The sequence below is a fragment of the Podarcis cretensis genome (assembly GCF_951804945.1).
Source record: "Podarcis cretensis genome assembly, chromosome: 8".
Taxonomy (NCBI): domain Eukaryota; kingdom Metazoa; phylum Chordata; class Lepidosauria; order Squamata; family Lacertidae; genus Podarcis; species Podarcis cretensis.
In genome coordinates this window covers 30,174,237-30,201,862 of record NC_137177.1, presented here as the reverse complement: position 1 = coordinate 30,201,862, position 27,626 = coordinate 30,174,237, and the positions used below count along the sequence as shown (strand labels likewise).

At 43.3% G+C, this 27,626-nt stretch overlaps 3 protein-coding genes across 7 annotated transcripts; all 3 read right to left on the bottom strand.

Annotated features, from left to right (window-relative positions):
* Nucleotides 1–498: 498 nt before the first annotated feature.
* SRSF10 (serine and arginine rich splicing factor 10) lies at nt 499–8,025 on the bottom strand. Of its 3 annotated transcripts, none has more exons than XM_079988267.1 (6): nt 7,811–8,025; nt 6,167–6,271; nt 4,370–4,473; nt 2,931–3,093; nt 2,608–2,661; nt 499–2,473 (listed from the first exon to the last, which is right to left on the bottom strand). In XM_079988267.1, the coding sequence occupies exons 1-6, from the start codon at nt 7,879–7,881 to the stop codon at nt 2,179–2,181; spliced, it is 792 nt and encodes a 263-aa protein (XP_079844393.1). In that variant the 5' UTR covers nt 7,882–8,025; the 3' UTR covers nt 499–2,178. The 3 variants fall into 3 exon arrangements, with proteins under 3 accessions (XP_079844393.1, XP_079844394.1, XP_079844395.1); XM_079988268.1 differs by having other exon boundaries at nt 7,817–8,025; XM_079988269.1 differs by lacking the exon at nt 2,608–2,661.
* Nucleotides 8,026–11,642: 3,617 nt separating this feature from the next.
* LOC307222793 (uncharacterized protein) lies at nt 11,643–17,267 on the bottom strand. Of its 3 annotated transcripts, none has more exons than XM_079988271.1 (5): nt 17,155–17,267; nt 14,144–14,175; nt 13,018–13,050; nt 12,002–12,163; nt 11,643–11,898 (listed from the first exon to the last, which is right to left on the bottom strand). In XM_079988271.1, the coding sequence occupies exons 2-5, from the start codon at nt 14,157–14,159 to the stop codon at nt 11,822–11,824; spliced, it is 288 nt and encodes a 95-aa protein (XP_079844397.1). In that variant the 5' UTR covers nt 14,160–14,175; nt 17,155–17,267; the 3' UTR covers nt 11,643–11,821. The 3 variants fall into 3 exon arrangements, with proteins under 3 accessions (XP_079844397.1, XP_079844399.1, XP_079844398.1); XM_079988273.1 differs by lacking the exon at nt 17,155–17,267 and adding an exon at nt 16,377–16,589; XM_079988272.1 differs by lacking the exon at nt 17,155–17,267 and adding an exon at nt 16,070–16,201.
* Nucleotides 17,268–20,127: 2,860 nt separating this feature from the next.
* LOC307222792 (uncharacterized protein) lies at nt 20,128–21,877 on the bottom strand. Its single transcript, XM_079988270.1, has 3 exons — nt 21,772–21,877; nt 20,498–20,659; nt 20,128–20,394 (listed from the first exon to the last, which is right to left on the bottom strand). Exons 1-3 carry the CDS (start codon nt 21,860–21,862, stop codon nt 20,318–20,320), a joined length of 330 nt encoding a protein of 109 aa, XP_079844396.1. The 5' UTR covers nt 21,863–21,877; the 3' UTR covers nt 20,128–20,317.
* Nucleotides 21,878–27,626: the final 5,749 nt, after the last annotated feature.

Here is a 27,626-nt window from a genome sequence, read left to right as displayed (position 1 = left end):
ACTGCCTGTCATTGCATCAAGGATACTTTGCAGAAAGTGTAGTCGGAGAACAAAGTTTGGGTCAAGAAAACTTTCTTTTCTTAGAAAAGGAATCCTGCAGCTTTATGTGCCACAATGGTGACTATCATACGGTCAGTTATTGCAACAGGACGATGAATGACTTCATATAACCTAGCACTGTGCTAGGGACAACAGGAGCTTTTTAGGAACCAGGAGTTCTACAGTGAGCACTACAATCTGAAGGCTTATTTTAGCTACTTGATTTGACCAGTATTTTGTTTTTTAAACTCGTCAAATGCAATCCTATACAAATACCTACACCAAACTATCCCAACAAAGAATTATTTTGTTGACATAGTTGGAAATACATCATTGGTATGTCTTGAGCAATACAACTTAGTACCCATTTTTACGCAATACTGATATAATTTTATCCCTCAGCCACAAACCGATACATTTTAAACAGTGTTTGGAACAGGTTAAGATTACAATGCAGAATCACTGGATCTCTTTTATTACAGCATGTTTGCTAAATTTACAGCAGATAATAAGCTGGGTCCTCCTTAATCAAAACATTGATGTTTTAAAGTAGTACACAATATTTTAAAAAGAACATATAAAAATACCCTTTTAGAAGCCTCTATAAGAAAGGAAATACAAAGTTTATTTCCACAACTTTCATCTGACCAGAGCTGCACAGTAACGCTACCATTTTACACTTTGTTTTAAACTATACATCGGGGAAAGTCTACAAAATTAAAGGAACGCAGATATAAATGATTGCATAGCAGAACGTTAACTTTTAACATTAAATGAAAGTTAGAAATACTATCAAATATACAAAGGTTCTAGAATCACCTCTTAAACACATTCCACAGCCAGAATTTTAAAAGCCAGCTTTATTTAGAGTGGCCTGTTAGAACTAAAATTGAAACAAAACAATTCATCAACATTCAATTATCCTACCAAGCGTAAGTGGAGGGTCTTTAAGTGTTTGATACTGGCTTTCACATTTGAATTAAAAAGCTATGGTTTGTAATACAAGAGAGCTCTCTGCAGAGAATACTTTGAGATTATGCCATGGCAACTTTTCATGTTCAGTTCTGATACTGTATTACAACAAACCAATAGTAGGATGCAGCTCTTCTTCATAGGAATGAAGAAGCTCACATTATGATAAACTACCAGCATACTGGAACTGGATATGCTACATTGCAAGTGGAGCACAATTTATTATCACCTTCTGGGTAAACAGACTAGTTTAACCTACTATGATGTAGGTTCTGACATGTAAACTCAAAACTGTCAATTATAATTTTTAAAGATAGGAGACTAGAAATTGGTTCTTATGGATACACAGGCTACCTATGAAGTCATTGGCAAAAAATATTCATTCTTACATATCGTACACATTAATCTGAGATGTTTTCTTTGCAGTTTTACAGCAAGTAACCCTATGCAATTTTGAGGCCAACTGTTCACTAGATACAATACACTGGATATAAATGTATACACATTCACCTAATTATGTAACTAAATATTTTAGGTGTCAATATAAGTAGCCGGCAAAAAGTACCTGGAACCTTGACAAATTCCACAACAGTCTCATGGCTGTTTTATCTCCTTTTCACTATGCTACAAGAACCAACCCTTCAGATGTTATCAATGAGAATCTTAATACTATTTTTCACAATGCCTTAGGAACGAGCCACCTTGGCACAAGTGGGGAAGAAAAATGCAAATCCCCTCCCTCTCAAATGTCAAAGTACTAATTTCTGATTTCACAGCAGTTACCAGTGCATCACAACTGCGCAGTTTTCCAACTGTACTGCAGGGATTATTGGACAATTTAAATATACATGAAACAGTTATTGTTTGTGGGTGAGTTCATTAGGACAAGCTGTAAACTACTGTCATAATCAATGTGCCATTGATATTTGAAGCATAAAAATGCAAGTCTTTTACAAAAATATATATAGAAACACCACAAGAACCTCAGTAGCTGCCCATGACATTTAACAAAGTGGACTCTTTTGTATAAGATTCTCAATATTGTGTTTTAATAGTATTAATTGTCTGCTAACAGGATAACTGACGAAAGTTATTTTATGCAATGTTGCAACATCATAACTCAACTGTGTAACTGGATGATACATGCCTAAAAAACAAGGTACATTGTTAGTGGCCACTGGACTTGGGACTAGCCCATGACCTGGATCTGGATTTTGATCTAGATCTAGAATGCGATCTCGACTGAGATTTGGATCTAGCTGGTTCTTTTTTCCTTGATTCTTTTTCATATCTTGAGCTGGATTTATATTGTGTTTTAGAATCCGTTTTAGAGGTGCCTCTAGATTTAGTGCGAGATGCAGATCTAGAACGTGATTTAGCCTTCATTTCTTTTTTGGGTGATTTAGATCGTGATCTTGAATTGGACTTTGACCTTGAAAAAGATCTGTTACGGTGTCTGAACCTATCAGAAAGAGGAAGATAATACATTTGAATATGGACAAGTTGCTAGGAGTTGGGTATCTCACATCAAAATAGCTTACTCTTGCAGGCACAGACTAGTCTGATTTTGAATTTGTTATATAAAAGAATGTTTACCTATCATTATCTGAACGACTTCTGCTACGTCGACGTCTTCCAGCAGGTCTACTGCTAAAAAGGTACATCAGAAAAAGTAAACAGTGGCATATACCTTTAAAATTATTCACACACACCCAACTACGTTAAAGTTTCTTGAGAGTTGCATTTGTTTTTCATTTTTCTTCAGTGATGCACAGACTTTTGGATGGTCCATGCAAGGTACAACAACTTCCATGCATGTTATTACAAAGGTGACTTGAAATCTAGAAGTGTCAAACAGTCAATATGATCTCTCTTCTCCATTACATGGCAGCATAGGTCAATCCAAGTACAACACTTACTTTCTAGGACTATAAGATCTGCGATAGCTGTAGTCAAAAGAGCGGCTTCTTGACCTCCTCCTTTCGTAACTGCGGCTTCTAGAACGTCTGTATCTGTCATAGTCATCGTAACGGGAAGAGCTGTATACATTTCTTCCTTCCTTGGCTTTCATTTGGTTTGGTGCTGCAGAAGAACAGAACAGCAATTTTTTAATGTTACAATAAAAATTCTCAGTTGATGTTTGTAAATGCAATACATGTTAATCATTAAGTAACAGACCCCTAAAATGACTTCCCACCACCAATGGATCTTCATCTCTGAAATGGAACAATTTAAAAAACATACTGTCCGATCATTTCAGTTTATTTTAAGATATATGGAGGGTCAAATGTTTCCCATCCATAATCAACAGCAAAACCCTTCTATAGTACTCAATTACAGTAAGTTATTGTATGCACACTCAAATACATGATTATATGAATACATTTTCTAGCTGAAATACACATGCACCGTGCAGAAATTATCAGAAACATATGCAAATCAACTCTGCATCCTTTATTCGGCATCCAGCATTCTAGTTTATTATCTGCACTCTTCTTTACAAATGAGGAAGAGTTGGACTATCAGGACTTGGGCAGATACTAAGTTCTATTAACTTCAATAGGTCTACTTTTGAGTATTACTGATATTGGATCCAACCCACTAGCCTTGCTAGTGGGTTTTTCTCTTTGCCTCCAATCATACACGTTAGAACCTTAAAAATGGCAAGTAGCACTCACTCCATCAGCTGTTGTGATAGACCAACTCCATCTGGCTTCCTCTCCCTGGGAACAGACATTCCATCCGACTGTCTCAATGGGATGGATAGGAAGCAGGGTTTATTCCATCCACTTTGCTGAATGCCTAGCTCAATCAGGCTTTCCATAATATTTAATAATAATAATAATTTAATTATTTGTATGCTGCCCATCTGACTCAGTTGCTCTAGCCACGCTGGCTGGCACCCAACAGAGTATTAAAAACACAATAAAACACCAAACATTAAAAACTTCCCTAAACAGAACCCTGAACTGTGCCATCTAGTCATTAACAACTGTTTAGGAATAGGTGCCTAAACAGAGCCTCTTCTGCTTCCCTCCATGTCCCTTTCCCTTTGTGTCATTTGTAAGCTTGTGGGTCTTATTTATGTATTTCATAAAGTTTATATACCTCTAGTAGAATACCCCCTCAAAGTGGTCTTGTTTTAATTTATTGTACCATTCACAAGCCATTCTGGGAGCCTTGTTGGCTGAAGATTGGGACAGACATGCTTTAAATATTCTAATTTATTTATTTCACAGTGCTAAACCCGCACCAGATTTTGTCTTCTTCTGACAAGTCTGACCACACATTTAATACATAGCCCTGAGTATTTGGCTTTACGTTTTACACTACACAGTTGTTAAAACAGTATACATACTTTTACGATCTCCTTGAGCAAACTGGATTTCTATTTGGCGGCCACAAATCCACTTCCGGTCCAAATTATGAAGGGCATCTTCAGCGTCACGGACATCTTCAAATGTGCTAGATGTTAAGGTACTTGGGAATTTGATGTATTTACAGCTACACAGTTAGCAAGCTTTGTCTTTCCCATAATGTCATCACACACCCTTGTTTACCAACTTGTCCTCATTTTTTGGTATGTTCTATGGCATAACAAAAATTAGCTGACATTAACAATATCTATTTGAGACAAAAGACAAATTTCAGTTTAAAATAATCGTACTATAGTTGTCTATATGGGTATTTCAAATATAGCTTCTCTGAAAATCTGTTTTGCTTCCCTCAGCAGAGACTCATTAGAAGACATCAAAATGTTGCATTTTGCTGATGAATCTAGTACTAGATGTTTCCTAGATTCTTATACAGTGGAACCTCAGGTTGCAAACGTGATCTGTGCGGGAGGCACATCTGCAACCCGCAGCGCCGCGTCTGCGCACGTTGTGATTTGGGGCTTCTGCGCATGCGCCAAAAGTAACCAGTTTCCGGTACTTCCGGGTTCAGCGCAGTGCACAACCCAAAATCGCATAACCTGAAGCATCTGTAACCTGAGGTACCACTGTACTAAGATTTTAAAGAATGAAATTATACCAAATTTTATTATATAATGTAATAACCCATATCCTGCATACCTCTAAGTAACCTAAACAGGTTGTCCCTATATGTTCATGTACCAAATCCTAAGCCAAATTTCACCCTATTACAGGTATACTCATCTCAAATAATGAGTGATTGCATTTCATTGAGAACCATAATTTCAGAAGATACTACCAAAGTTAAGCAAATTATTACAGGGCCCAGAGCTAGACTAAACCAGAAAAATTGATTGGTTAATCACTTACACAAGCAGCCAGAGGACAGCTCTTATTCTGTAGGATACATCAGGTTTGGCTCCTTTTATCTTGGCCACCAGTCAACTTCATCTTGACCTTTAACTCTTTAAGTGCTTGTCAGAAGGACTTGTCATGAGATGCTTGGTCAAAAGTGACAGATGGCTTTATCTTTATACTTTGAAAAACAACCTTTTCCCCCATTTGCAGATAAAGCGAAGCTTTGTCTCCCATTATGGCTTGTCCTTCTTCCAGCTTTTTCTTTATCTTTTCTTTTCCCAAACTTTCCCTTCTCTTCAAGCCTGATCCTTAAGAGGTCTTTGGCTTGTCTACTTGCCTTAATTCTTGAACTCTACTCTAAAGGTTCTTTCATGCTTTCTCTTTGGGGTCGCCATTACTGTACAGCTTTACACTCTGAGGCAATAACAGAGGACAGTAAATTAGGGGACAATAATCAGAGCAAAACTTTTCACCTCATTTTTATACAAATCTGCTTTTGATCAAATTATTCCAGTTTCCACGAAGTTAAACAATAAAATATCAGCCACATTTTGCTAAGCACAAGAACAAGTTTATCAATGCCAGTAATATAAAACTGCAACGATACACTTGGAGGCAGCAGCAAAGGCCATTTCAATGTTAAAAGCACAAATCTGTATATGAAGCTTGCAATAACAAAGCACATTTTACTTGATGCAATTTAAATTGTAACTTATAGAAATTTAGTAAGATAGTCACCTGTGAGGGAAATGGAGCACACTACAATGACATTATATACAACACAGAAGAAAACAGCTTTTTCATTTAGGGTTGTTACCTCATACACAAACGTGAATTTCAAACTTCAACACCCCTCACTAATCAGCCATCTGAAGAAAGGATATTGAACATAAGCGAATCCTCTTGGACGGCGAGTGTAGAAATCCAGAGGTACATACACATCTACTATCGGACCGTAACGACCAAATTCACGACGTAGATCTTCAGACCTGAAACAGAACACTGACCATTTGAATGTCTTTACTAATTATAATCAAAGCAAGCTGAGAAAAAGCAAACTACACGAACACATACTTAAGAGACAATTGCCAAGTCACTATTTGAAATTAAGGTTGTATCCAATGCTGTGCTTGCAGAGTTCTGCACGTGTCCCCAAAATCTGCTTTGGAGAGGAGTTCTGTTGTGCAAGTGGAACACTAATGTTGGATACAACCCTAAGGGATCTATCCAACTAAGTTAGGCTCAGAGCCACTGAAATTGATAGACCTATTTTAGCTTATGTCCACTAATATCAATGGCTTAACTTTGAGTGGGATTCATGTTGGATCCCTAAGGCTACAATTCCATGCTAACTCAACAGGGAATATAACCCACTGAACATAGTAGAACTTACTTTAATGTGGGACTGAAGACCATTTCCTTAGCATTTTGTGGTAACAGTCCATTCCCAAATACAAGTATATCAAATCATTATTAAAGTGTATCAATTAGATGAAAATATTTTCAAGCTCTTTTTTTTATTTAAAAAAATCTATGCTAGTGTCCCTCAAGACTTTTATGAATTATTACAGAATAATAGCGGATAAAAAAGCAAAGGAGCACATCCACCATCGCCAGGAGCTATGAACTGCTAACTGTAAAATACTTTAGAGTTGTGTTAAGGCCTATTGAAACAATGTACTTTAAATAAAAAGGTACTATTTAAATGTTAATATCTAATATAAAATTTTCCTAATGACACACATTCTCCTTTTCTTTGATATTGCAACCTGGAAACATCTAATGAGGATAAATTCCAAACAGAAATTAGATGGTGCCATGAATAGAAAAAAAAGGTAGACAGACGAGACTCAGGTGGGGATGAAACAATATAATGAGGGAAAACGAAAGAGACGGAAAGAGGGCAAGAGAAGAAAAAGGACAAGAAGCGCGGGGGGGGGGACAGATAAAAAAAGAAGTCTTTGAAAATAAACGCTGCTACGATAGGGTTTTTAACATTAATTTGTAAGCTACTCTGGGGACTCTTCCGGCTGAAGAGCGGAGCCTAAATGCCTATTTTTCTTATTGTGTTTTGCCAAGTCACGTTTGGCTCCAAACGGGAAAGCTTGAGAACAACACACAGAAGTTAATCGGCGCTTACTCCCAGGGAAGCCGCGTGCTGAGACCTCAGAACGACATTGGCGGTTAAGCGCCACGGAACAAACGCGCTGAAGTGGGACGTGAAACGAGGGGCACGGTGTGCAGAGGCCCTACGAAGAGCACACAAGAAGCGGGAAGATAAGACAAATGGCGGGAAGGCGGCTCGCCGAGACCTCCGCCGCGAGCTTTCCCCCCAGCTTAAACTGAGGCCTGGCGCATTCTGCATAATGCCTATGCGGGACGGGAAGAATCAAGAGAGCTAATGGCGGTGGGGGGGGAGGGGGCTCCTCTCTCGCTCGCTCGCTCGCTCGCTCGCTCTTTCTCCGCGCCTCGGCCAGCAGGCCCAGCCAGGCGGCTGCCATGCCCTCTCCACCCCCCGCCTCACTTACACACACCTGGTGTCGTCGGCCACGTTCCGCACGAAGAGCGAGGTGTTGGGAGGCCGCAGGTAGCGAGACATGGCTCGTCCGGAGGCGGCTGGCTCGAAGGGAGAGCGAGGCAGAACGCGAAGGGAGGTCGGCGAAGTGACCCTCCTGACGAAAGAGACACAAGCAGAAAGCGCCTCAGGCCAACCGCCTTGTGCTGACCTCTCGCGAGACTCGACCCGCGCGGGGCGGCAAGACTGGCGCTCGCTCACAATAGGAGCGGAGGGAGTGCGAGCGCGCAGGCGCCGGAGAACTTTCGCCGGCCGTCTGGTCTCGCGGGGCGTTATGCGCAGGCGCCGAAGTTTCTCCCGTTCCCCTCCCAGCTCCACCCATTTCCTTCTCTTTGAGGCCTCGTCATTTCTTTTTCAAGCGGGTGCTCGCGGAGTACGCATGCGTATCTGTTGAAGTGGTCGCAAGTCTGTGGAAGCGAGGGGCTCATTTCCCCGCGTTTGAGGCGCGCGCTGTGTTGCTCACTTCGGGGGTCGGGGTGAGAAGGTTGCTATTGGCCGTTGGCCAGGCTTTCATTCATCTGGGCACTACCTTGCAGGACACAAAACCTTTCAAGGATATATTTCTACGAAAAAATACTTTCGAATTTTTTTGTAAACCTTTATTAGGTTGCATTTTAGAAAAGAAGGTGACCTTTAGAGGTTCACTCTTCACATAATGCTCATAAGCCTTCTTCATGGGCCTAGCGGGGGCAGATGCCTCCCTAAATAAATAAAAATAAACACAAATCCCCTGCCCCTCCCAACAAAAGTCTGCCCCCCTCCAAAATCCTGGGTATGCTCATGGCCCTCTGGTTTCATTACATTGGTACAAAGTAACTTGGATCCCCTGTATGGGAAATACACACTGTTCAGAGACACTGTGCCTGTGGTTTCACTCATTTAATAAAAAATAAAATAATAAATCAGGAAAATGCCCTCATTGGTAAAGGGAAGGCATTTTCTGTTGGAGCAATACTCTGCATATCCTGAGAAGCACTTTGCCTGCCTGTAACCACTTTTGATTCTTTCACGCGTAAAGCACTGTCCAGTAAAGCCTGCAGCCTGAGGGGTGATTCAGGCAATGATATCCTAGGACAGAGTGTTTCTGAGGCTTGCCAGTGGAAATAGAAAGATGGTGGAGAAAACTACAAGCAAGGTACTCAGTGCTGAGGCCAATGTAATGATTAGTGCTTCTATGGCTACAATCACTTTGTAGTAGATACATAAAAGTGTTGCTAGTACGTCACATAAAAGTATTGTGCCAAAGGTATACAGGTAATGAGTCGAGTGAATAAAGCACTTTGGAGTAGAAGCCTAGCTAATGTTTGGCTTGTGCATATTTAAAAAAACCTTCAACCAGATGGAGTCATCACAAGTCTCCACATGCCCTTATGCTTCTGAAATATGATGCTGCCAGCTACAATGCGCTTGTTTTTCAAACCTCTTTAACATCCTGCTCTTGCTGCTAATTATGTTTGGAATGCAGTGCCTTAAAAAAAATACATTTTCACTGAAAGTTTTTTTATGGTGCAAGTTACATAACACAAAACAAATCCAATAGGATAACAATATACTTCCCAAAAAGGGCAGCAGTTTTCAAATCGTGTTTTAGGGGAATCTTAGCATTCCTTTTGTTTCTCTGACAATATACACAACTTACATTTAAAGCACATACCCTCTGGCAAAGAGGCATGGCAACTAGTTCATTCCTCACAGAGCTACGATTCCCAGCACCCTGGGAATTTGGAAGGGCTGTAGATCAGTTGTAGTGTATCTGCTTTGCACGCAAAGGTCCCAGATTCAATCCTCAGCATCTCCAGGTGGGGTAGGAGAGACTCCTGCCTGAAACCCTGGAGAACTGCTGCCAGTCAGTGTAGATAATATTGAGCTAGATGGATCAGTGGTTAGGTCAGCGGGAGGCAGCTTCCTACATATCCTTAACAAGTTTCCAGGTTTCTTTGAAAATGGGGGAAATGTGCTTTAAATGTATGGTGTGTATATGCACCATACATACAAGGAACTTAGGATTGGTTATAGCTTCAATTTCTTTAAATACTTGTTTCTGCTCTTATTTCAGTCTACCGAAGTGAGTGGCAAAAGCACGTCCAGTTCTGAACTTCAGATGGCAGCACAACCTACTTTTGTTTTTTCAGTTTTATCTGGGGTGCATTTTTCTACACTGGATGCCATGCCTCTACATGTGTTTCCCTTTTTTACAAGACTGGTGCTGATTTATGGAGGAATTTAAGCCAAGCTGCAGCAGAGCTGTGCATTCGACCGAGATAACTTTGCTCCGTATTCCTGGGACTGACCTTGTTCCCTGCAGATACAGTAATCAGTGGCTGACTGTACTTTGCTGTCTGCATCTCAGGGTTGCTGATTGCTAGTCTGCTAGCCCATTGCCCTTAGTCAGTCTCTGGTATGTGTTCCTTTCACAGCTCTTCCTCCCCGCCCCACCGCTAGCTGTTCAGCACAGCTTCATCAGTGTCAGATTCAATTCTGTTTGTGTACACACCAAGGGGCTTTCAAGGATGACTACCCTGTGCAAATGAACCTTGGCTAGTAATGAACTAGCAATGGCTGCTTGTTGTGCTTCAGCTTTAAAGAGCAGGTTTTCACAGGGAAAGCTCTGGGTGAAGGAGAGCGCTCAGAGCTTTAAGGCATGGAACTCAGTTGGTTAGTGTGTGGTGCTAAGAACTCCAAGGTTGCAGGTTCGATTCCTGTAAGGGACAGCTGCATAGCCTTGCACTGCAGGAGGTTGGACTAGGATGATCCTAGGGTCCCTTCAAACTATGATATATGACACGTGCCTGTAAAGAGCAGGGCAAAAAGTAAGCGTGGATAAGCCCTTTGTCTAGTCTTTAATGAGCATTAATTCTAATTTGTTTATGGGGTAGTTCTAACAGCATTCTTCTTGATTTGCTTGCAGGTTGTTTACATGTCCTCCCATTCGTCATTCATTCCACATATTTCAGTGCATGCCCCCGTCACTCTTAAAACTACAAGAAGTTATTAAAAGATAAATGTGGATTTGTTGCACTAGGGGAAGAGAGTTAAATGCATAGACCCCAGGTTCCAGTTTGTGCTGGAATCACTCACATAAAATACTGACCATCTGGAAGAACCCTAGGTCTCGTGTTTGTCATTTCCAGTGGTGTTCCAATTCTGTCTGGTGTTTAAATTTAACATTGTTGCTTTTAAGTAGCACATACCCCAAGTTCAAAAGTTCTCCAAACAGTTTGTGGTAAGTGCTGAAAGACCGTCCTTGAATGCTTAACAGGCAGGCCTGTCCCATGTTTGTTCCCACTATATTCTGCCCAATGTTCCAAATAACTATTGTGATTACTAGTAATCAATGGCCCTTGGGGTCATAGAAGCATATAGTTGGAAGGGACCCTGAGGATCATCTAGTCCAACAATATGCAACTGTCCCATATCTGCCATCCATCAATTGGTCTAATCCTCAATTATTATTTTTTAATGTCCCCTCAAAGCTATTGACTATCACAACTTTGCAAAGGAGTGTTTTCCTCTATTGGTTCTGAATCTACTGCCAGTTAATTGCACTAGGTGAATCCAATCTCTATTACTGGGGGCCTCAGTACATGTCTGGACTCCAATCAGAATGGGATTCTCAACTAAGCTCATAACTGTGCAAAGAGGGGAAATGGAGTTTCCCCCAGTGCAGCACAAAACACTGAAGTCAAAAGCCTGCTAAGGAAAACATCGATCTTTTCCTCATGGGACAGCAAGTATTTTACATGTGCGTTGTACGATACCACCAATCAGCTTTCTTGCTAACACTCTTGTTGTTTTATAATTCTCAAAGCTTTATTTGTTGTTGCATATCTTGGCCAGTAGGAATAACGTAGCATTGATTAAAATCACATTTTACTTAATGTAAGATGCCGTTGACGGCAAAGCATAATCTTCCAAGTACTGCTTTTCCAAGTAGACATGGCCTCTGCGTATGTGTGTCTTCTTCTTAAGGGAAGATGGCAGCCAGCAGTGCTCCACCAGCTGTCACTGCAGCTGTGGTAGCAGTGGACAGCCCAGCAGCACCTAGAAGAGGATTAAGGCACACCATTATTGTGATGAAGAGCTCAAGGTGCGGAGAATGGCTCTGCCAATCATGTGGTTCTTGTCCTGAGAGCAGCAGACATACCGACTGACTGAAGCGCGGCAACAGCGCTCCCAGCTGCTACTCCTCCACCATTGGCGATGGCTGCTGCCGACATCATTTTTGCAGCCAGAGAGCCAGCTGCAATTCCAGCTCCAGTGAAGCCTGCTGCTCCCAGTGCTACTGGGACAGCAATCGTGGCCACTGCTGCAAGAACACAGAATGAGGAATATGTTACATGATAGAAGTAGGGGAACTGACTACGATATACCATCATCATCATCATCATCATCAAACCTTTTATTGGCATCACATACAAACATCCAAAACAAATCAATACAGAATTAACACTTCCCCAGTGGCACAAAACATTTGCTAAAAAAAGGAGGCAGAGCACATCTCTAGGTCTCCAGGGAGATCAGACATCTGCAGTGTATTTCAATGACAATAAACCAAATAGATATATTTAGCCACTAACTTGGTGAGCTCCTGATCATTCCCCAGTAAAAGAAAATGTATGACCTCCAACTCCAACCTAGTTTTTAATATAGCCTTGGCAGATGGTAGGGACACCGATCACAAAAGTTCCACTGACAGCCTGAGTTGCAGTACCTTCTTGTTAAACTGTTGTAGCCCTGGGGAAAGAAAGGGATCTAACAAAACATCGCTGAGGAGAGGATCTTTATCTGATGTAAGGCAGATGTTTAACCAGGATAGAAGAAATCTTGCCCAGGCGACAGCCTCTACCATGTGTTGACCTCCCTCTAAACATAAGGCTCCATAGGGTGCACAGCGTGGGACTACGACGATATGTAGATATTTGCTTAATGCAGAAAGGGCATCCAAATTTTGTTAAATTTAATGCTGTTGTCTATCCCTTTAGTTAATTCTGTTTTGATATGCCAGGTGTTCTGTCAAAGCCATTTCACAGCTCTCATCAAGCCAGACTTTCATTGTGAACTCCACCATTTTCAATGACTTGCAAACTTCATTCATGCTGCTGCAAGCAAAATAATCACCAAAATTTGCCCAACTGGAAATCCATATTATTGAAGACTTACCCAAGCCGGCTGCACCTCCCAAAGCTGCAATTACTGAAAGAGAGACTTGTTTTAATAAGATATAATAGATCTCAAGTACATATACAGTCATAACTCGGGTTATGAACGCTGTGGGTTGCACGTTTTCGGGTTGCAGACCACGCAGAACCTGGAAGTACCGGAACAGGTTACTTCTGGGTTTTGGCACTCATGCATGCGCAGAAGCACAAAATGACATCACACGCATGCGCAGAAGCACATGCACATGTGCAGACGCGGTGCTTCAGGCTATTAACACTGTGGGTTGCGAACGTGCCTCCTGCACGGATCACGTTCGCAACTGGAGGTATGACTGTAAAATGCAAAAAAGCATCAGGCGAGCTACAACTGTGATGGGCATATTGGTCAGTTTCAGTTCCTTTCTGTTCCTCATGTTTTCCAGTCTTAGGTTCAGTTCACATTTCCATATCAGCCTGATTTAAAAACAAACACACACAAATTCTCATGAAAATTTCCTCACCATTTTAATGCTGATTTCTCAAAGTTTTACAAGATTTTAAAATACATCATTAGCATTTCGAGGTAGCTTGTCTGGAAACATTATTTCAGTTTTCTGATGACTTTTTATCGTTTTCTTCTGTGTGGTCTCTTTTTAAAAAAGAATTGCTTAGCAATGCTAATGATTCAGCGGCATAATGATTTATCCCTAAATTTAACAAAGTCAAGACAACTTGTATTACGACAAGGCGCTGGGCCCAGGTAAATGTCTATTCATGCCCACAACAGACCTCCAGTTTCAGGAACAGGGAAATTCTAGTTGAGGTGTGAGACAACACACACATTTAACCAAGTACAGCCTACTGGTGTGGATGGGAAACATCAAGATAGATTTGGGAAGCATAAAATCAAAAGCACTTATATGCGGATGAAGGCACACAAATACATCCTCAGAAACAGTAGCCTGTGTATGTACATGTTTGTGCCATAGTCTGGACGCAGTCCAATAGTGATGAGTGCTTCTAATTTTAACCTAGGCTGAGTGGGGGCAGAGGTGAGGAGAACCCCATGTCCCTGACTGAGAAGAGTTTGAGAAGACTGGAAGGTGACAAGTTACCCAATCCCCAAGAAAGTAAATAGGCTCTCTTACCTGGAACACCCACCATGTTGGCTTTAAGAGACCTGAAGAGAGATGCCAGAAACTCAGGCTAATGCAGTGTACAATTGTGTGTTAAACTATGGAACTCGATCCCACAGGAGGCAGTGATGGCCACCAATTTGGGTGAATTTAAAAGAGGACGGCACAAATTCATGGAGGATAAGGCTATCAATGTCTACTAGCCATGATGGCAGCAATGCTTCTGAATAGCAGTTGTCTGAAACCACAGGAGGGGATAGGGCTCTTGTGCTTGAGGGTTTTCCAGATGCATTTGAATGGCCACCGTGATAACTGGACACTGTCTATTTAGGATACAGTGGTACCTTGGTTTACAAACTTAATCTGCTCTGGAAGACGGTTCTTAAACCAAAGTGTTCTTAAACCAAGGTGTGCTTTCCCATAGCAGCAGGGGACTCATTTTACAAATGGAACACACTCAACAGGAAGCAGAACATGTTCTTATTCCAAGGCAAAGTTCACAAACCAAAACACCTACTTCCGGGTTTGCAGCGTTCTTAATCTAAGTTGTTCATAAACTAAGCTGTTCTTCGACCAAGGTACCACTGAAATTCTATACATCTGACAAAGTGGACTCTGGTGGTTTAACTACCAATCCCTCTTCCCAGTTAAGTCAGGGTATTGTAGTTTTTAAAGAGAGTTAATTAAGAACTCTCAGCACCAAGGCCAGCTCAAAACATTTTGGTGCCTGAGACGAATCAGAAAATGGTGTTGTTCCCTCAGGAATCCTGGGAATTGTAGTTTGTTCCCAACTCTGTCATCTGTCTGGCAGGAAAATATTAAGAAGAAGCATTCCTGCATGCCAGGTTGCTGCTAAAAGGTATAGAAGGACCGGCAAGAATGGTAGCAATTCCTATGCACAATATGGAATAATCCAAAGTTTGAAAATAGGCATTTACACTGTGAAAGACAGATGTACTCTTTTAAAGCCCTCAGACATGTAATTTTATTATGTACATTGGTTTTTAAAATCTGTTGCTTTTATCTCCATTTTATCTCCATCTGTTTGAAAGCAATATTGTCTTTATTGCTATGTAAAGTCATTATTGCTATATGACTATTTCATACAATTTTATGTATACAGTTTAGAGGGTGTTTTTTTTTTAAAGTGCTATATAAGCATTGTTAAATGAATAATAATAATAGAAAATAAGTAGTACCTAAAATCTCAGCATTCCCTTTGTAGAACATTTAGCCCCATGACAAAGCAGAACTAGAAAGGATTCATCTTTCTTTCTTCTGGGGGTGTGTATGAGGGATGTGTTTATGCGTGCAGCACCTCCATTTTCAGAGGCAAAAATACCAGCAGCTGCAAAACTGCAGCTGCCCCAAAGAATAAATGCTGATAAACAGCATAAAGCAAAGATTTGATTTTTAGATGCAAATAAATAACTATGAGTATGAATCAATGGGAAATAAAAGTGCTTGACAGCAGCACTGGACACCCACAAGCTCAGGAAGAGGATAAGAATATTGCTTTTATTTGTGGTGTCTGGGATTGTCTGTAACAGCTGTGTGGCAGACAGAAATGCCAGAAGGCCAGCTCTCCCCATCAAGGCATCCTCATGCTGGGAAAAGCTGAACCCTGGTTTTTGTTTTTCACCCAGACACAGATAACCTAAATATGAAAGCATGAGAAGTCACCTTCCTTGCTTTTTCATCAGGAGACATAACACTGCAAACAGTGTTAGAAACTGAGATATGAAAGCTAGGAGCTACATAATGGAATCTTAAACCTTTGTTATGGGCCCCGCAACAGAATGTCTAGGCGTGTGTTTTTATAACAATACGAAGCTGAAAATGAATGAACCGCAGCTAAAATCTTATTTTCATTTTTCACATGGTCTAGTCCTCATCTGAAGACTGCAAAAAACACAAAGCCATGCTTCCTTTGCCCACCCTGCTAATATTCTTATGAGGGTCCCTTCGCCCGTCTCCAGAGAGTGGCTGGAAGTGGGGAGGCAGAAAAAGGTCCTCCTTTCCGTCCAGCAGTGGCAGTTTTAATCTGAAATCTGAGGCGCAGTATTGCACCCAGAGCCCAGAAGCTGCTGGAAACAAATTCCCTGATGCAAAACATGCCAAAACAATGGGGAGTTTCGAGACGGAAGAGAGGAGCCTCCATTTCAGTTTGGATTGCGTCAGAATGACGGGATTAAAGTCTAAATCAGGGATGGCCCAGCCAGGCCCAAAGCCCTGCTCCCCCCACCCCCCACCTCTCTTTGTTTGCCTCGTTCTGCACAGGCAGCAGCTCCCAGCCAGCGGATGAGGATTTTTTCTCTGGCTTCTCCCCGCTCCTGCTGCCCCCAATGTGCTTGCCGCTCACTCTGCACAGCAGCGGCTTCTCCTCAGCTGGCGTCTTGGCAACAGAAAGCGAAGGCCCCAGGACCCCTATGCTGGCCCTGCAGACCCCTGCAAGGCGTCACCTAATGTTTCCATATAGCTTTAATTGGTTCCAAGAATTTAACAAGCGGCTGCCGGTTATCCAAAGAGTCTGCTTGCTTCAATCCATCCTATAAGTGTTGCATAGAGCTAATACATCGCTAACAATATAAACAAGTTACCTCTTACCTGTTTTTCCTTTCTGAAATGCAAATGTTTTTGTTAAAAAATGGCATTCAGTATTTACATTGCAAGCATCCTATTAACAATACTTTTACAGCTAGATCTTTTATTCTGAAAACATCCTTAAAGTTGTCTAACAGCAAAAACGGGGGCAGTGTTATTCTTTAATTCCTTTTACGATATCCTGCCGAAAACACTGCATATCTGTACATATCGAACAAACAAACTTAACATCTACTAAATTCTTGGAAAATAGACATTGGGGTGGGTGTGATACTTGGTCTTGCATATGAAGAGAAGTCAGCTCTCCAAAACAGAAACATCTCTATGCTCAATTGCTGAGCTGGGAAAGGAACTGATCGAGTCACCAATTTCCCTTGATTGTTTTGGTTAACGCTGCTAGAAGCTGTGACAGTACTTACCTAAGCCTCTCCTCGGAGATCTGCAGCTACTTCCACCTCGTTTTCTATATTGGGGAGAGGCTAGTGATTGACAGCATCCTCCGCCAATGGAAACAGTACCTAGACTCTCGTTCCATGTTGCAACCCCCCCCCCCCCGTTTTTAAGTGATTCTCAGAGACCAGCCCACAAAACCTTTAGGTTTCTATTTCCCCCACTTCTGAAGAGGAAGGGAGGAAAGAAAGTGGCATTGATACCACGTGGCTTGTAATTTAATGATTCACTTTTCCTTTTTGTAGCTTGCCTAGGAGCAAGAAGAGATAGACTGAGCTACGTCTCTATGGGAATATTCACAAATTAAGCATTTTCATCAGGAACCATGAGAACGTGAAAACCATGAAACAAGGACTGAGTCTACGAAGTGTTTTGAGCATATACTGATAATGAACCCTATTAAAACACTTCTCCCCACCATTTTTTTTAAAACGACAATCCAGTAACTAATTGTAGCTGGAAAATTTCAGGAGATGAATGGAACTATGTAGGGGAGGAATGAAATGATGAAGCTGAGTCATGATGAGATTTCAGTACTTGTATCAGAAAGGATTCAAAATTCTTCAGACAAATCCTGGGAGTGTGAAAGAGGAAAAATGTGGCAGTGAAGGGGTGGGATGGCTCTTTGTAATTATGCTAGAAGGTAATGGAAGCAATTATTACTGTGATTCTGGAAGAAAACTGAAGCCCAGGCAACACCAAGTAAAAATAAATCATTCTGCATCTGCAGTAAGCAAGGGTGTTGTGAAAGTTCACTAGCACATTTTTGGGGTTGGGTGAGACTTTGTCAGCCCAAAGTGGTGACATTTTGGTGAGTGATATTTTTCATCATTAACTTTCAGGAGGAATTTTAAAATATTCCTGCATACCCATACATTTGATTCAAGGGTAGGCAAACTCCAGCCCAATCGCCTTCTCAATCCGACTGCGGACGGTCTGGGAACAAGCGTGTTTTTCATGAGTAGAATGTGTCCTTTTATTTAAAATGCATCTCTGGGTTATTTGTGGGGCATAGGAATTTGTTCACCCCCCCCCAATATAGTCCGGCTCCCCACAAGGTCTGACGGACAGTAGACCGGCCCCCTGCTGAAAAAGTTTGCTGACCTGATTGATGGCTGAAAGATACTACTCCCAGTAAACTAGACATTACTAGCTTTCAGAGCATTTCTTAAGTTTTTGGATGTTTTTAATGTTTTCATTTTATTTACAACTGTGTTGCGGACAAAAGGTCCAATGGTGGGGTGACCTGAGCCATTAATCACACCAGGATTGAGAAGGAAAGATTTAATCAGACAGCAGGAAGAAAGTATGGGGAAATCGAGTTCCAAATCCTATACGTACAGACATCCGCAGCGTGGGGAGCCCTGCAGGAGTTCCCCGCAGGGCTCCCCACGCTGCGGATAGCAGCCTGCCGCCCAGCGCGCATGGCGCCCTGAAGCAGAGCGCCCCGCGCGCCGGACAGACATCGGCCAGCCCCACAAGCTCGGGGGACAGCGGGGAGGCACAGCGCCATCCCACTGTTCCCCGACCTGATTTTGGGGGGGAAATAAAGGAATTTCCCCCCCCTTTATTCCTCCCCCAAAAAGCTAGGTGCGTCCTATGGGACGGAGCGTCCTATGGGACGTAAAATACGGTAGCTAAAGTGGTGCTTCAGGTTAAGAACAGTTTCAGGTTAAGAACGGACCTCCAGAATGAATTAAGTTCTTAACCTGAGGTACCACTGTAGTTTGTGGTGCATGCTGAAGGACCACCCTTGAATGCTGGCAATATAAGTTTTGTGAAGTTTAACAGGTAGGCCTGTCCCATGTTTGTTCCCACTATATTCTGCCCAATGTTTCAAATAACTATTTTGATTACTAGTCATCAACAGCCCTTGGGGTCATAGAAGCATAGAGTTGGAAGGGACCCTGAGGATCATCTAGTCCAACCCAGTGTGGTGTAGTGGTTAAGAGCGGTAGTCACGTAATCTGGGGAACCGGGTTCGCGTCTCTGCTCCTCCACATGCAGCTGCTGGGTGACCTTGGGCCAGTCACACTTCTTTGAAGTCTCTCAGCCCCACTCACCTCACAGAGTGTTTGTTGTGGGGGAGGAAGGGAAAGGAGATTGTTAGCCGCTTTGAGACTCCTGAAGGGGAGTGAAAGGCGGGATATCAAATCCAAACTCCTCTTCTTCTTCAACCCCTGCAATGCAGGAATATGCAACTGTCCCATATCTGCCATCCATCAATTGGTCTAATCCTCAATTATTATTTTTTAATGTCCCCTCAAAGCTATTGACTATCACAACTTTTCAAGGGAGTGTTTTCCTCTATTGGTTCTGAATCTACTGCCAGTTAATTGCACTAGGTCAGGGGTGTCAAACGCAAATTCATCGGGGGCCGCATCAGCAGTTTGGTCACCCTCAAAGGGCCGGTTGTATCTATAGGACTCAATATGCGCTCAATATAAAAACAAGTGGAGGTTTCCTGGATGCATGTAAAGTGGAGGTTTCCTGTGTAGAATGGCCGGCGCCGCTAGAGGGCACACATTCTCTGGCTTGTAGGCAGCCGCGCATGCGCTGAAGAGGCGGCTTTCTTGTGTCAAAAAAAAGGGGGGGGGAGAATAAAAGGTGAAGGCTGGCGGCTGCCGGTGGCTACACGGGCCACATGACGAGGTCTGGCGGGCCGGATTCGGCCCGCGGGCCTTGTGTTTGACGTGCACTAGGTGAATCCGAGCTCTACTACTGGGGGCCTCAGTACATGTCTGGACTCCTAATCAGAATGGGATTCTCAACTATGAAGCTCATAACTGTGGAAAGAGGGGAAATTGAGTTTTCCCCAGTGCAGCACAAAACACTGAAGTCAAAAGCCTGCTAAGGAAAACATGGATCTTTTCCTCATGGGACAGCAAGTATTTTACATGTGCGTTGTGCGATACCACCAATCAGCTTTCTTGCTAACACTCTTGTTGTTGTTTAATTATCAAAGCTTTATTTGTTGTTGCATATCTTGGCCAGTAGGAATAACGTAGCATTGATTAAAATCACATTTTGCTTAAGGTAAATTAAGTGAGTTATGTCGTTGACAGCAAAGCATAATCTTCCAAGTACTGTTTTTCCAAGTAGATATGGCCTCTGCGTATGTGTGTCTTCTTCTTAAGGGAAGATGGCAGCCAGCAGTGCTCCACCAGCTGTCACTGCAGCTGTGGTAGCAGCGGACAGCCCAGCAGCACCTAGAAGAGGATTAAGGCACACCATTATTGTGATGAAGAGCTCAAGGTGCGGAGACTGGCTCTGCCAATCATGTGATTCTTGTCCTGAGAGCAGCAGACATACCGACTGACTGAAGCGCGGCAACAGCGCTCCCAGCTGCTACTCCTCCACCATTGGCGATGGCTGCTGCCGACATCATTTTTGCAGCCAGAGAGCCAGCTGCAATTCCAGCTCCAGTGAAGCCTGCTGCTCCCAGTGCTACTGGGGCACCAATCGTGGCCACTGCTGCAAGAACACAGAATGAGGAATATGTTACATGATAGAAGCCTTAAATCTAAATTGCCTAGACCACAGTGCTTAACCATCTTGGCTGTGGGTCCTAGGAGAACTTGCAGGCCTTTTTCCACCAGGCCTGGGATGGTGGGGCCCTGACTGACAGACTCTAATTTCAAAAGCTAAGGCTCTTGGGCTTGGATATTTAGGGCAGTGGTTTCCAATTGGGGTGTGTGTGGTCTGTTGCACCCCCCTGAGAGAACTTGCTTATCTTGCTAATTGGGGAGTGAAAGCCATCTGTGGATCATTGAGCCTCCACACACTATCAGGGAAAGTTGCTGGATGGCAAGAGAGTAGGGATTGGGGAAAACCTCTGACATCATTTTATGGCTCTTGCAATTGGTACAAGGAGAGAGTGAGAATGCAAATTGCTTGCTCCATGGGGCGAATTCATGGAGCCCTGCTAGGACGAAAGGGGAAGCAGCTCCTGGTTGCTTCTCATCTAAAACAGGCTTCCTCAAACTTGGCCCTCCAGATGTTTTGAGACTAGAATTCCCATCATCCCTGACCACTGGTCCTGCTAGCTAGGGATCATGGGAACTGTAGGCAAAAAACATGGAGGGCTGAGTTTGAGAAAGCCTGATCTAAAATAATTAAACTAGGAGCGCCTAATTCAGACGACTTGGCGTGTAAAGCTCTCCACCTATCGTTGTCGTCATCATCAACCCATCTTTGCTTTAGGTTAAGAACAGAAATCGTGCTCCGGCAGCGCAGCAGCAGCGGGAGGCCCCATTAGCTAAAGTGGTGCTTCAGGTTAAGAACAGTTTCAGGTTAAGAACGGACTTCCGGAACGAATTAAGTACTTAACCCGAGGTACCACTGTATTTGCTTAATGCAGAAAGGGCATCCAAATTTTGTTAAATTTAATGATATTGGCTATCCCTTCAGTTATTCTGTTTTGATATGCCAGGTGTTCTGTCAAAGTCATTTCACAGCTCTCATCAAGCCAGACTTTCATTGTGAACTCCACCATTTCCAATGACTTGCAAGCTTCATTCATGCTGCTGCAAGCAAAATAATCACCCAAACTTGCCCAACTGAAATCCATATTGCTAAAAACTTACCCAAGCCGGCTGCACCTCCCAAAACTGCAGTCACTGTAAGAGAGACTTGTTTTAATAAGATATAATGGATCTCAAGTACATATACAGTCATACCTCGGGTTACGAACGCTGCTGGTTGCGCATTTTCGGGTTGCAGACCGCGCAGAACCCGGAAGTACCGGAACGGGTTACTTCCAGGTTTCAGCGCTCGCTCATGCGCAGAAGCACAAAACGATGTCACATGTGTGCGCAGAAGCGCCGGATTGCATCGTGCGCAGACGCGGCGCTTCAGGCTATGAACACTGTGGGTTGCGAAGGTGCCTCCCGCATGGATCACGTTTGCAACCAGAGGTATGACTGTAAAATGCAAAAAAGCATCAGGTGAGCTACAACTGTGATGGGCATATTGGTCAGTTTCAGTTCCTTTCTGTTCCTCATGTTTTTCAATCTCAGGTTCAGTTCACATTTCCATATCACCTTGATTTAAAAGCAAATGAAAACAAATTCTCATGAAAATTTATCAACATTTCAATTCTGATTTCTCCTAATATATACGTTTGTATGCAATATTCCCTAGTGCACACATTTTTTTTTGCAAAGCAATTTCTCTAAAACAATACATTTTAAAAAATGTTATTTTTACTAATCTACACATTTTTAAGGACAGTGTGTGCCTTTTTGTACACATTTCTTGGCTGAAGAACTGCACTGCAAAATTCAGAGAAGTGCACATCTCAAAGGGTTGTTGCTTTGGTTCTTGTACTGCTTCTGAAAGTGCAAATTAGGGAGGTTCACCTTTCAATTTGAAAGGAAATGAGTTTCTCCCCCATCCCTACCTGTGGCAGAGGGAAGTGGAAGCTATCAATTGGCACTGTGCCCAAAAATGAACTGCTATCCAGTGCAAATCTTTTAATACTGGGCAAGATATATTTCAAACTGGCATTTTCCAACATAATGGCACAGTTGCATTTCTTAACCAGCTTCAGTTTCCGTGCTGTCTTCAAAAGCTGCCCAAGATGTGACCTGTTACATTAATCTAAGATGTTACAAGAGCATGTAACTGCCCATGCAGAACTAGAAGAAAAGTATTTCAGATTTGTTCAATTCTTTCATCTAGTCTTAGTCACTATGTTGCACAAGATTTTGAAATACTTGCATTCATACCCACAAGAGACCTCCAGTTTCAGGAACGGGGAAGTTCTAATTGAAGCGTGGGGCAACACACACATTTAACCAAGTACTGCCTATTGTGGTTCGAGGACCCGACCCCCGCGAAGTAAAATGAAGACACAGGGACACGTGATATAAGGTTAATGGGCTAGAAAAGGCCACAACTTTATTGATTACAGCAATGAAAAGGTATTGGCTTAGGCATTGGATCGCGAAACAAGTGGGTTTATTCACCAGGGGTTCATCACCTGTTGATGCTAATCCAACTATAGGCTCACCCCTGATGTCACTGAGGGTCGTGCCAGGGCCTCCTGCCAAGCAGGCTTCGGACGGAATACACGACCGCCATTAACGGAATACCCCTAGAAATTGAAGGCATAGGCGATGGCCACACCTAGCACTTCGACACACCACAACACATTATTCCAATGCCTAACCTACCCACCAATACCACCAAACAGTTGTGACGATTGCTACGAGGTAGGCGAAAAAACCAAAAAGCCTAATGCCAAATGGAAAAACTCCTACCAGGCCCCCCAGGCAACAGGGACACGTGATATAAGGTTAATGGGCTAGAAAAGGCCACAACTTTATTGATTACAGCAATGAAAAGGTACATGAATATTAAGACAGATTTTGGAAACATAAAATTAAAAGTACTCCTATGCGGATGAAGGCACACGAATACATGCACAGAAACAGTGTTCTGTGTACTGGGATGAGTGTTGCGCTGTATTCTAAACCACTGAGACTCTTGGGCTTGCCGGCAGTTCAAATCCCCGTGATGGGATGAGCTCCCATTGTTCTTCATGCTTCATCCTAACGGTGAAGCATGCTTCCAATTTTAATCTGCGCTGGGTGGGGGTGGAGGTGAGGAGAGTTTGTGTCGCTGACTGAGAGTTTGAGACAACTGCTTTGGACTATACGGTTACAGTTATCCAATCCCCAAGAAAGTAAATTGAAGGCATAGGCTGGCTTCCTAAAGACCTGTATAGAGATGCCAGAAACTCTTGTTAGGATAATGCAGTGTACAATTGTGTGTTAAACTATGGAACTCAATCCCACAGGAGGCAGTGACGGCCACCAATTTTGAGTGGCTTTAAAAGAGGACTGGACAAATTCATGGAGACATGGGCTATCAGTGATTACAAGCCACGATGGCTGTGCTCTGCCTCCAGTTCAGAGGCTGCAATGCTTCTGAATACCAGTTGCTGGAAACCACTGGAGTTGCGATTGAGGGTTTTCCAGATGCATCTGAATAGCCATTGTGAAAGCAGGATTCTAGACTAGATGGACCATTGGCTTGATCCAGCAAGATCTTATATTCTTAACTAACAACCACTCAGACTCCCACTTTGTCCAGAATCCACTCGCACATTATGCCACTACACTGTTAAAATGATTTGCTTAAAACAATTCCCAAGGTGGGAAACTGCCGTGTTAATTCTGTTTCACAGCAAAAGCAACCAAGTCTCATGGTAACATAAAGACTAGCAAATTATATTCAGCATAAGCTTCCATGAGTTAAAAAAGGACTCTGGTTCATGGGTGTAGCGGGGGGAGCAGCTCCCCCCCAATCAAGTAAAACAATATACTGTAAATACTTAACGAACTGACCAATCACATCGGTTCTGCCCCTCTAACAAAAGTCCTGACCCCCCACAACCAAATCCTGACCCCCCCTACAAAGATCCTGGCTACGCCCATGTGCTGGTTGACAGTATTATACCACTTTAAATGGTCATCATGGCTTCCCTCAAAGAATACTGGGAACTATAGTTTGTTGAGGGTGCTGAGAGTTGTTAGGATTCCTGTTCCTGTTTGAGAGCAACAAGTATCAAAGTGGTTTAACAATCACTCCCTAAATAGTTACAGTGACAATTATCATCCTCTGCTGGTCTCTGTTTCGGGAAATTTTTACTGTGTGACATATTATTGTTTTTATATTTTTCTGGAAGTAGCCCAGAGTGGCTGGGTATTTATACCCAGAAGGGCGGGGTATTATTATTATTTCCCTTTACACAATTATCAACTGCCTGGGTTTTTTTTTCATTTTGTTTCCCTCTTGACCTCTCCATACCCTCTGCCTCCCAAGCATTTGTGTGTACATCACTTGGCCAATTTAGGATAATTCTGCGTATCTGATAAAGTGGTTTAGCAATCAATCCCTCTTCCCAGGGAACTCAGATAATGGTGTCCCTTCATGGAATCCTGGGAATTGTAGTTTGTCAGTTTGTAGTTTGGCATGCAGATAAACAAAGTGCTGGGAAGAGGGTTCCTCACTCTGTCATCTGCCTGGCAGGAAAATATTCAGAGACATTTCTGCAGGCCAGGCTGCTGCTAAAAGGCATAGAAGAGCCAGTAAGAAGGGCACTGGTGGGAAAAGTTAGTTGGATAAAAAGTTAGTTGGGGGTGGGGGTGGGTAGCCACGTTTTTTTGCTGCGGGTGAAACCTCCAGAGGGGTGTCAATTTTTTTAATATTTTTTTTTTATTAATTTTCAATTATAATCCAATAATAGCCTCTGTCAGGGGTTCAGGAGCAGAGGCACAGGGAGGAGAGGAGATGGAGAGCGAGGGGGAGGAATCCGAGGGGAGCGTAGGAGAAGAGGACAGTGGACCGAGGGATTCCATGAGCCTCTCCAGCGAATCGGAAGATTCACAGAAGGGGGCGCCAGTGGCCAGGGGTAGGGGGTTCCCAAGGGGAACGCCCCAAGAGCAAGGGGGGAGCAGGGACTCCCAGAGCAGTAGTTGGAAATCAGGACCAGCTTCCCCACCAGAGCAGAGTGGGGGGGAAGAGTCCCAAGGATCGGGGCCAGTGCATTCCCCACCAGGGAGAGAAGATAAGGCAGGGCTGACCACAGCTCCATCGGAGAGTCAGACAACGGAGGGGAGGTCAGATCCGGGCAGTATCCCGGAAGAGGGAAGCAGTGACAGAAGTAGTGTAACGGTCAGGAGGAAGGTCACTGGGTTGGCGCGAGAGGCAAGTTCAAATGTACAGGAGCGCGGGACAGCAGAGAGTGAGGATTGGGAACCGGGTCCTAAAGCCCGCCGGAGGGAGGGGGAGGAGCTAAGCGACTCAGCGTCGGAAGAGTCCAGAAAGGGCAATGCCCCAGCGGGCAGGAGGACCCAGAGGAGGAGAGAGCAGCGTAAAAGGTGGAGCACGGCTAGGATCTTAAACTGGTGTCATAGGGGAGGAGACTCAGACGGTACTTCGCCGGTCTAGGCTTTAAGACGTAGAGCTGCGCGCTACGGCTTTGAAATGGAAACTAATCCTCAATAAAGACTTTTGTACATAACGACAGCCTAGCGTTGGTCCTCTGTGAGCTGGGACCTAGAGGCAGCTCTGACAGCCTCATTATAACAATACCTATTTATAATACAATTAATAATACCAATCATTAAGATACCAAATTATATAATTTAGATAAGGTGGCCCCCAGGTGCTGGAATTGATGATTTGATTATTTTCTTTATTTTTGTGTTCCAAATTTCAATTACATTCCGGTCATAATAATCCCTATCCAGAGGGTCGTCATTGAGGCTCCCAGCCTGCAGGGCTTCAGGGATTAGCTTGCATGCCCAGCCTTCCTGTTCGTAAGTGAGCAATCCTGATTCACGTTTCCATGCATGTATATTGTTCTTTGCACTCTTATTCCCCACCCACCCCCATCCTCAGTCAGTTTGGCTCTGGCCTTTAATATATAAGAACAATTTATCTTACAGCTAACCCCTGTCCCCCTGAAAGGATATCTGTGGCAACAAAAAATGAAGTCAGACAACTAATAAAGCAGGCAGGAATTTGCTGGCAACAATTCAAGAGTCAAATAGAGTTAACATGGGCAAGATGCAATAGGAACGTAGGGATCACTTCCCTGCGATGAGAGAGATGGATAAAAGAAAAGGGGGGGGGGGAGGCTCGAACGCACGTGTGGCTGCCTGCAATCAGTTTACAACACCGAGAATGAAGATAAACTGGTAAAATAAGGGGCTGGGTTAAAGCTAAAGGGAAAACCTCAAAGATCCCTCAGGAACAAGGCAGGGGTTCAGGGCTCCCAAAGCCGAGCTGCAGCCTTAGAAGGGGAAAATGGGGCTTTCGGAGGTGGTTTTTACTGCCCTGCTGCTTCCAATTTTTAAAAGGCAAATTGCGGGAGAAGATGATAATAATAATAAATAATAAATTTTATTTATATCCCGCCCTCCCCGGCCGAAGCCGGGGTCAGGGCGACTAACAACACTTGGCTAACAAGATGCAGCAGTCAATCACTCTCTCACTCTCTCCAAGCACCCACGCTAGCAAACAAACACACAGGCAACCACACACTCACAAAGCACACACACTAGCAAACACAGTCACGCTGCACACACAATCAAGCAGTCAGAGTGGCCAAACCTCCTAGCAAGCACTTCCCTGGCTTCTGCTTACCTCAACGAAGACGACCGTGTTGACTCGAAGAAAATGTGTGTGCAATGGCGGGGATGGCTGGCGTGGCCGCATTTAAACGGCAAGCCACGCCCCCACCGAGTTTCCCTATTGGGTGCCCAACTGGGGAGGGGCGTGGCACGCCAGCCCTGGAGTTGAAGCAGGGGGCGGAGCACCCCCTGCATGATGCGGGAATCGTCTCCCGCTCACAACCCCTCCCTCTGGTAGGATGAGAGGATTTTCACCCCTGAATATTGTACTGCGCTTTTAATATAACGAAATGTAA

Excerpts from the sequence above, each read along its gene's own strand:
- SRSF10 (XM_079988267.1), bottom strand. The coding sequence starts at position 7,881 with ATGTCTCGCTACCTGCGGCCTCCCAACACCTCGCTCTTCGTGCGGAAC. Across the intron at positions 3,094-4,369 it reads TGCTCAAGGAGATCGTAAAA|CACCAAACCAAATGAAAGCC; the intron begins GTATGTATACTG and ends GTTCTTCTGCAG. Across the intron at positions 2,474-2,607 it reads AGTCGTTCAGATAATGATAG|GTTCAGACACCGTAACAGAT; the intron begins GTAAACATTCTT and ends TCTTTCTGATAG.
- LOC307222793 (XM_079988271.1), bottom strand. Across the intron at positions 12,164-13,017 it reads GGGAGGTGCAGCCGGCTTGG|CAGTGGCCACGATTGCTGTC; the intron begins GTAAGTCTTCAA and ends GTGTTCTTGCAG. Across the intron at positions 11,899-12,001 it reads TGCCGCGCTTCAGTCAGTCG|GTGCTGCTGGGCTGTCCACT; the intron begins GTATGTCTGCTG and ends ATCCTCTTCTAG.
- LOC307222792 (XM_079988270.1), bottom strand. The coding sequence starts at position 21,862 with ATGACTGTATATGTACTTGAGATCCATTATATCTTATTAAAACAAGTC. Across the intron at positions 20,660-21,771 it reads GGGAGGTGCAGCCGGCTTGG|CAGTGGCCACGATTGGTGCC; the intron begins GTAAGTTTTTAG and ends GTGTTCTTGCAG. Across the intron at positions 20,395-20,497 it reads TGCCGCGCTTCAGTCAGTCG|GTGCTGCTGGGCTGTCCGCT; the intron begins GTATGTCTGCTG and ends ATCCTCTTCTAG.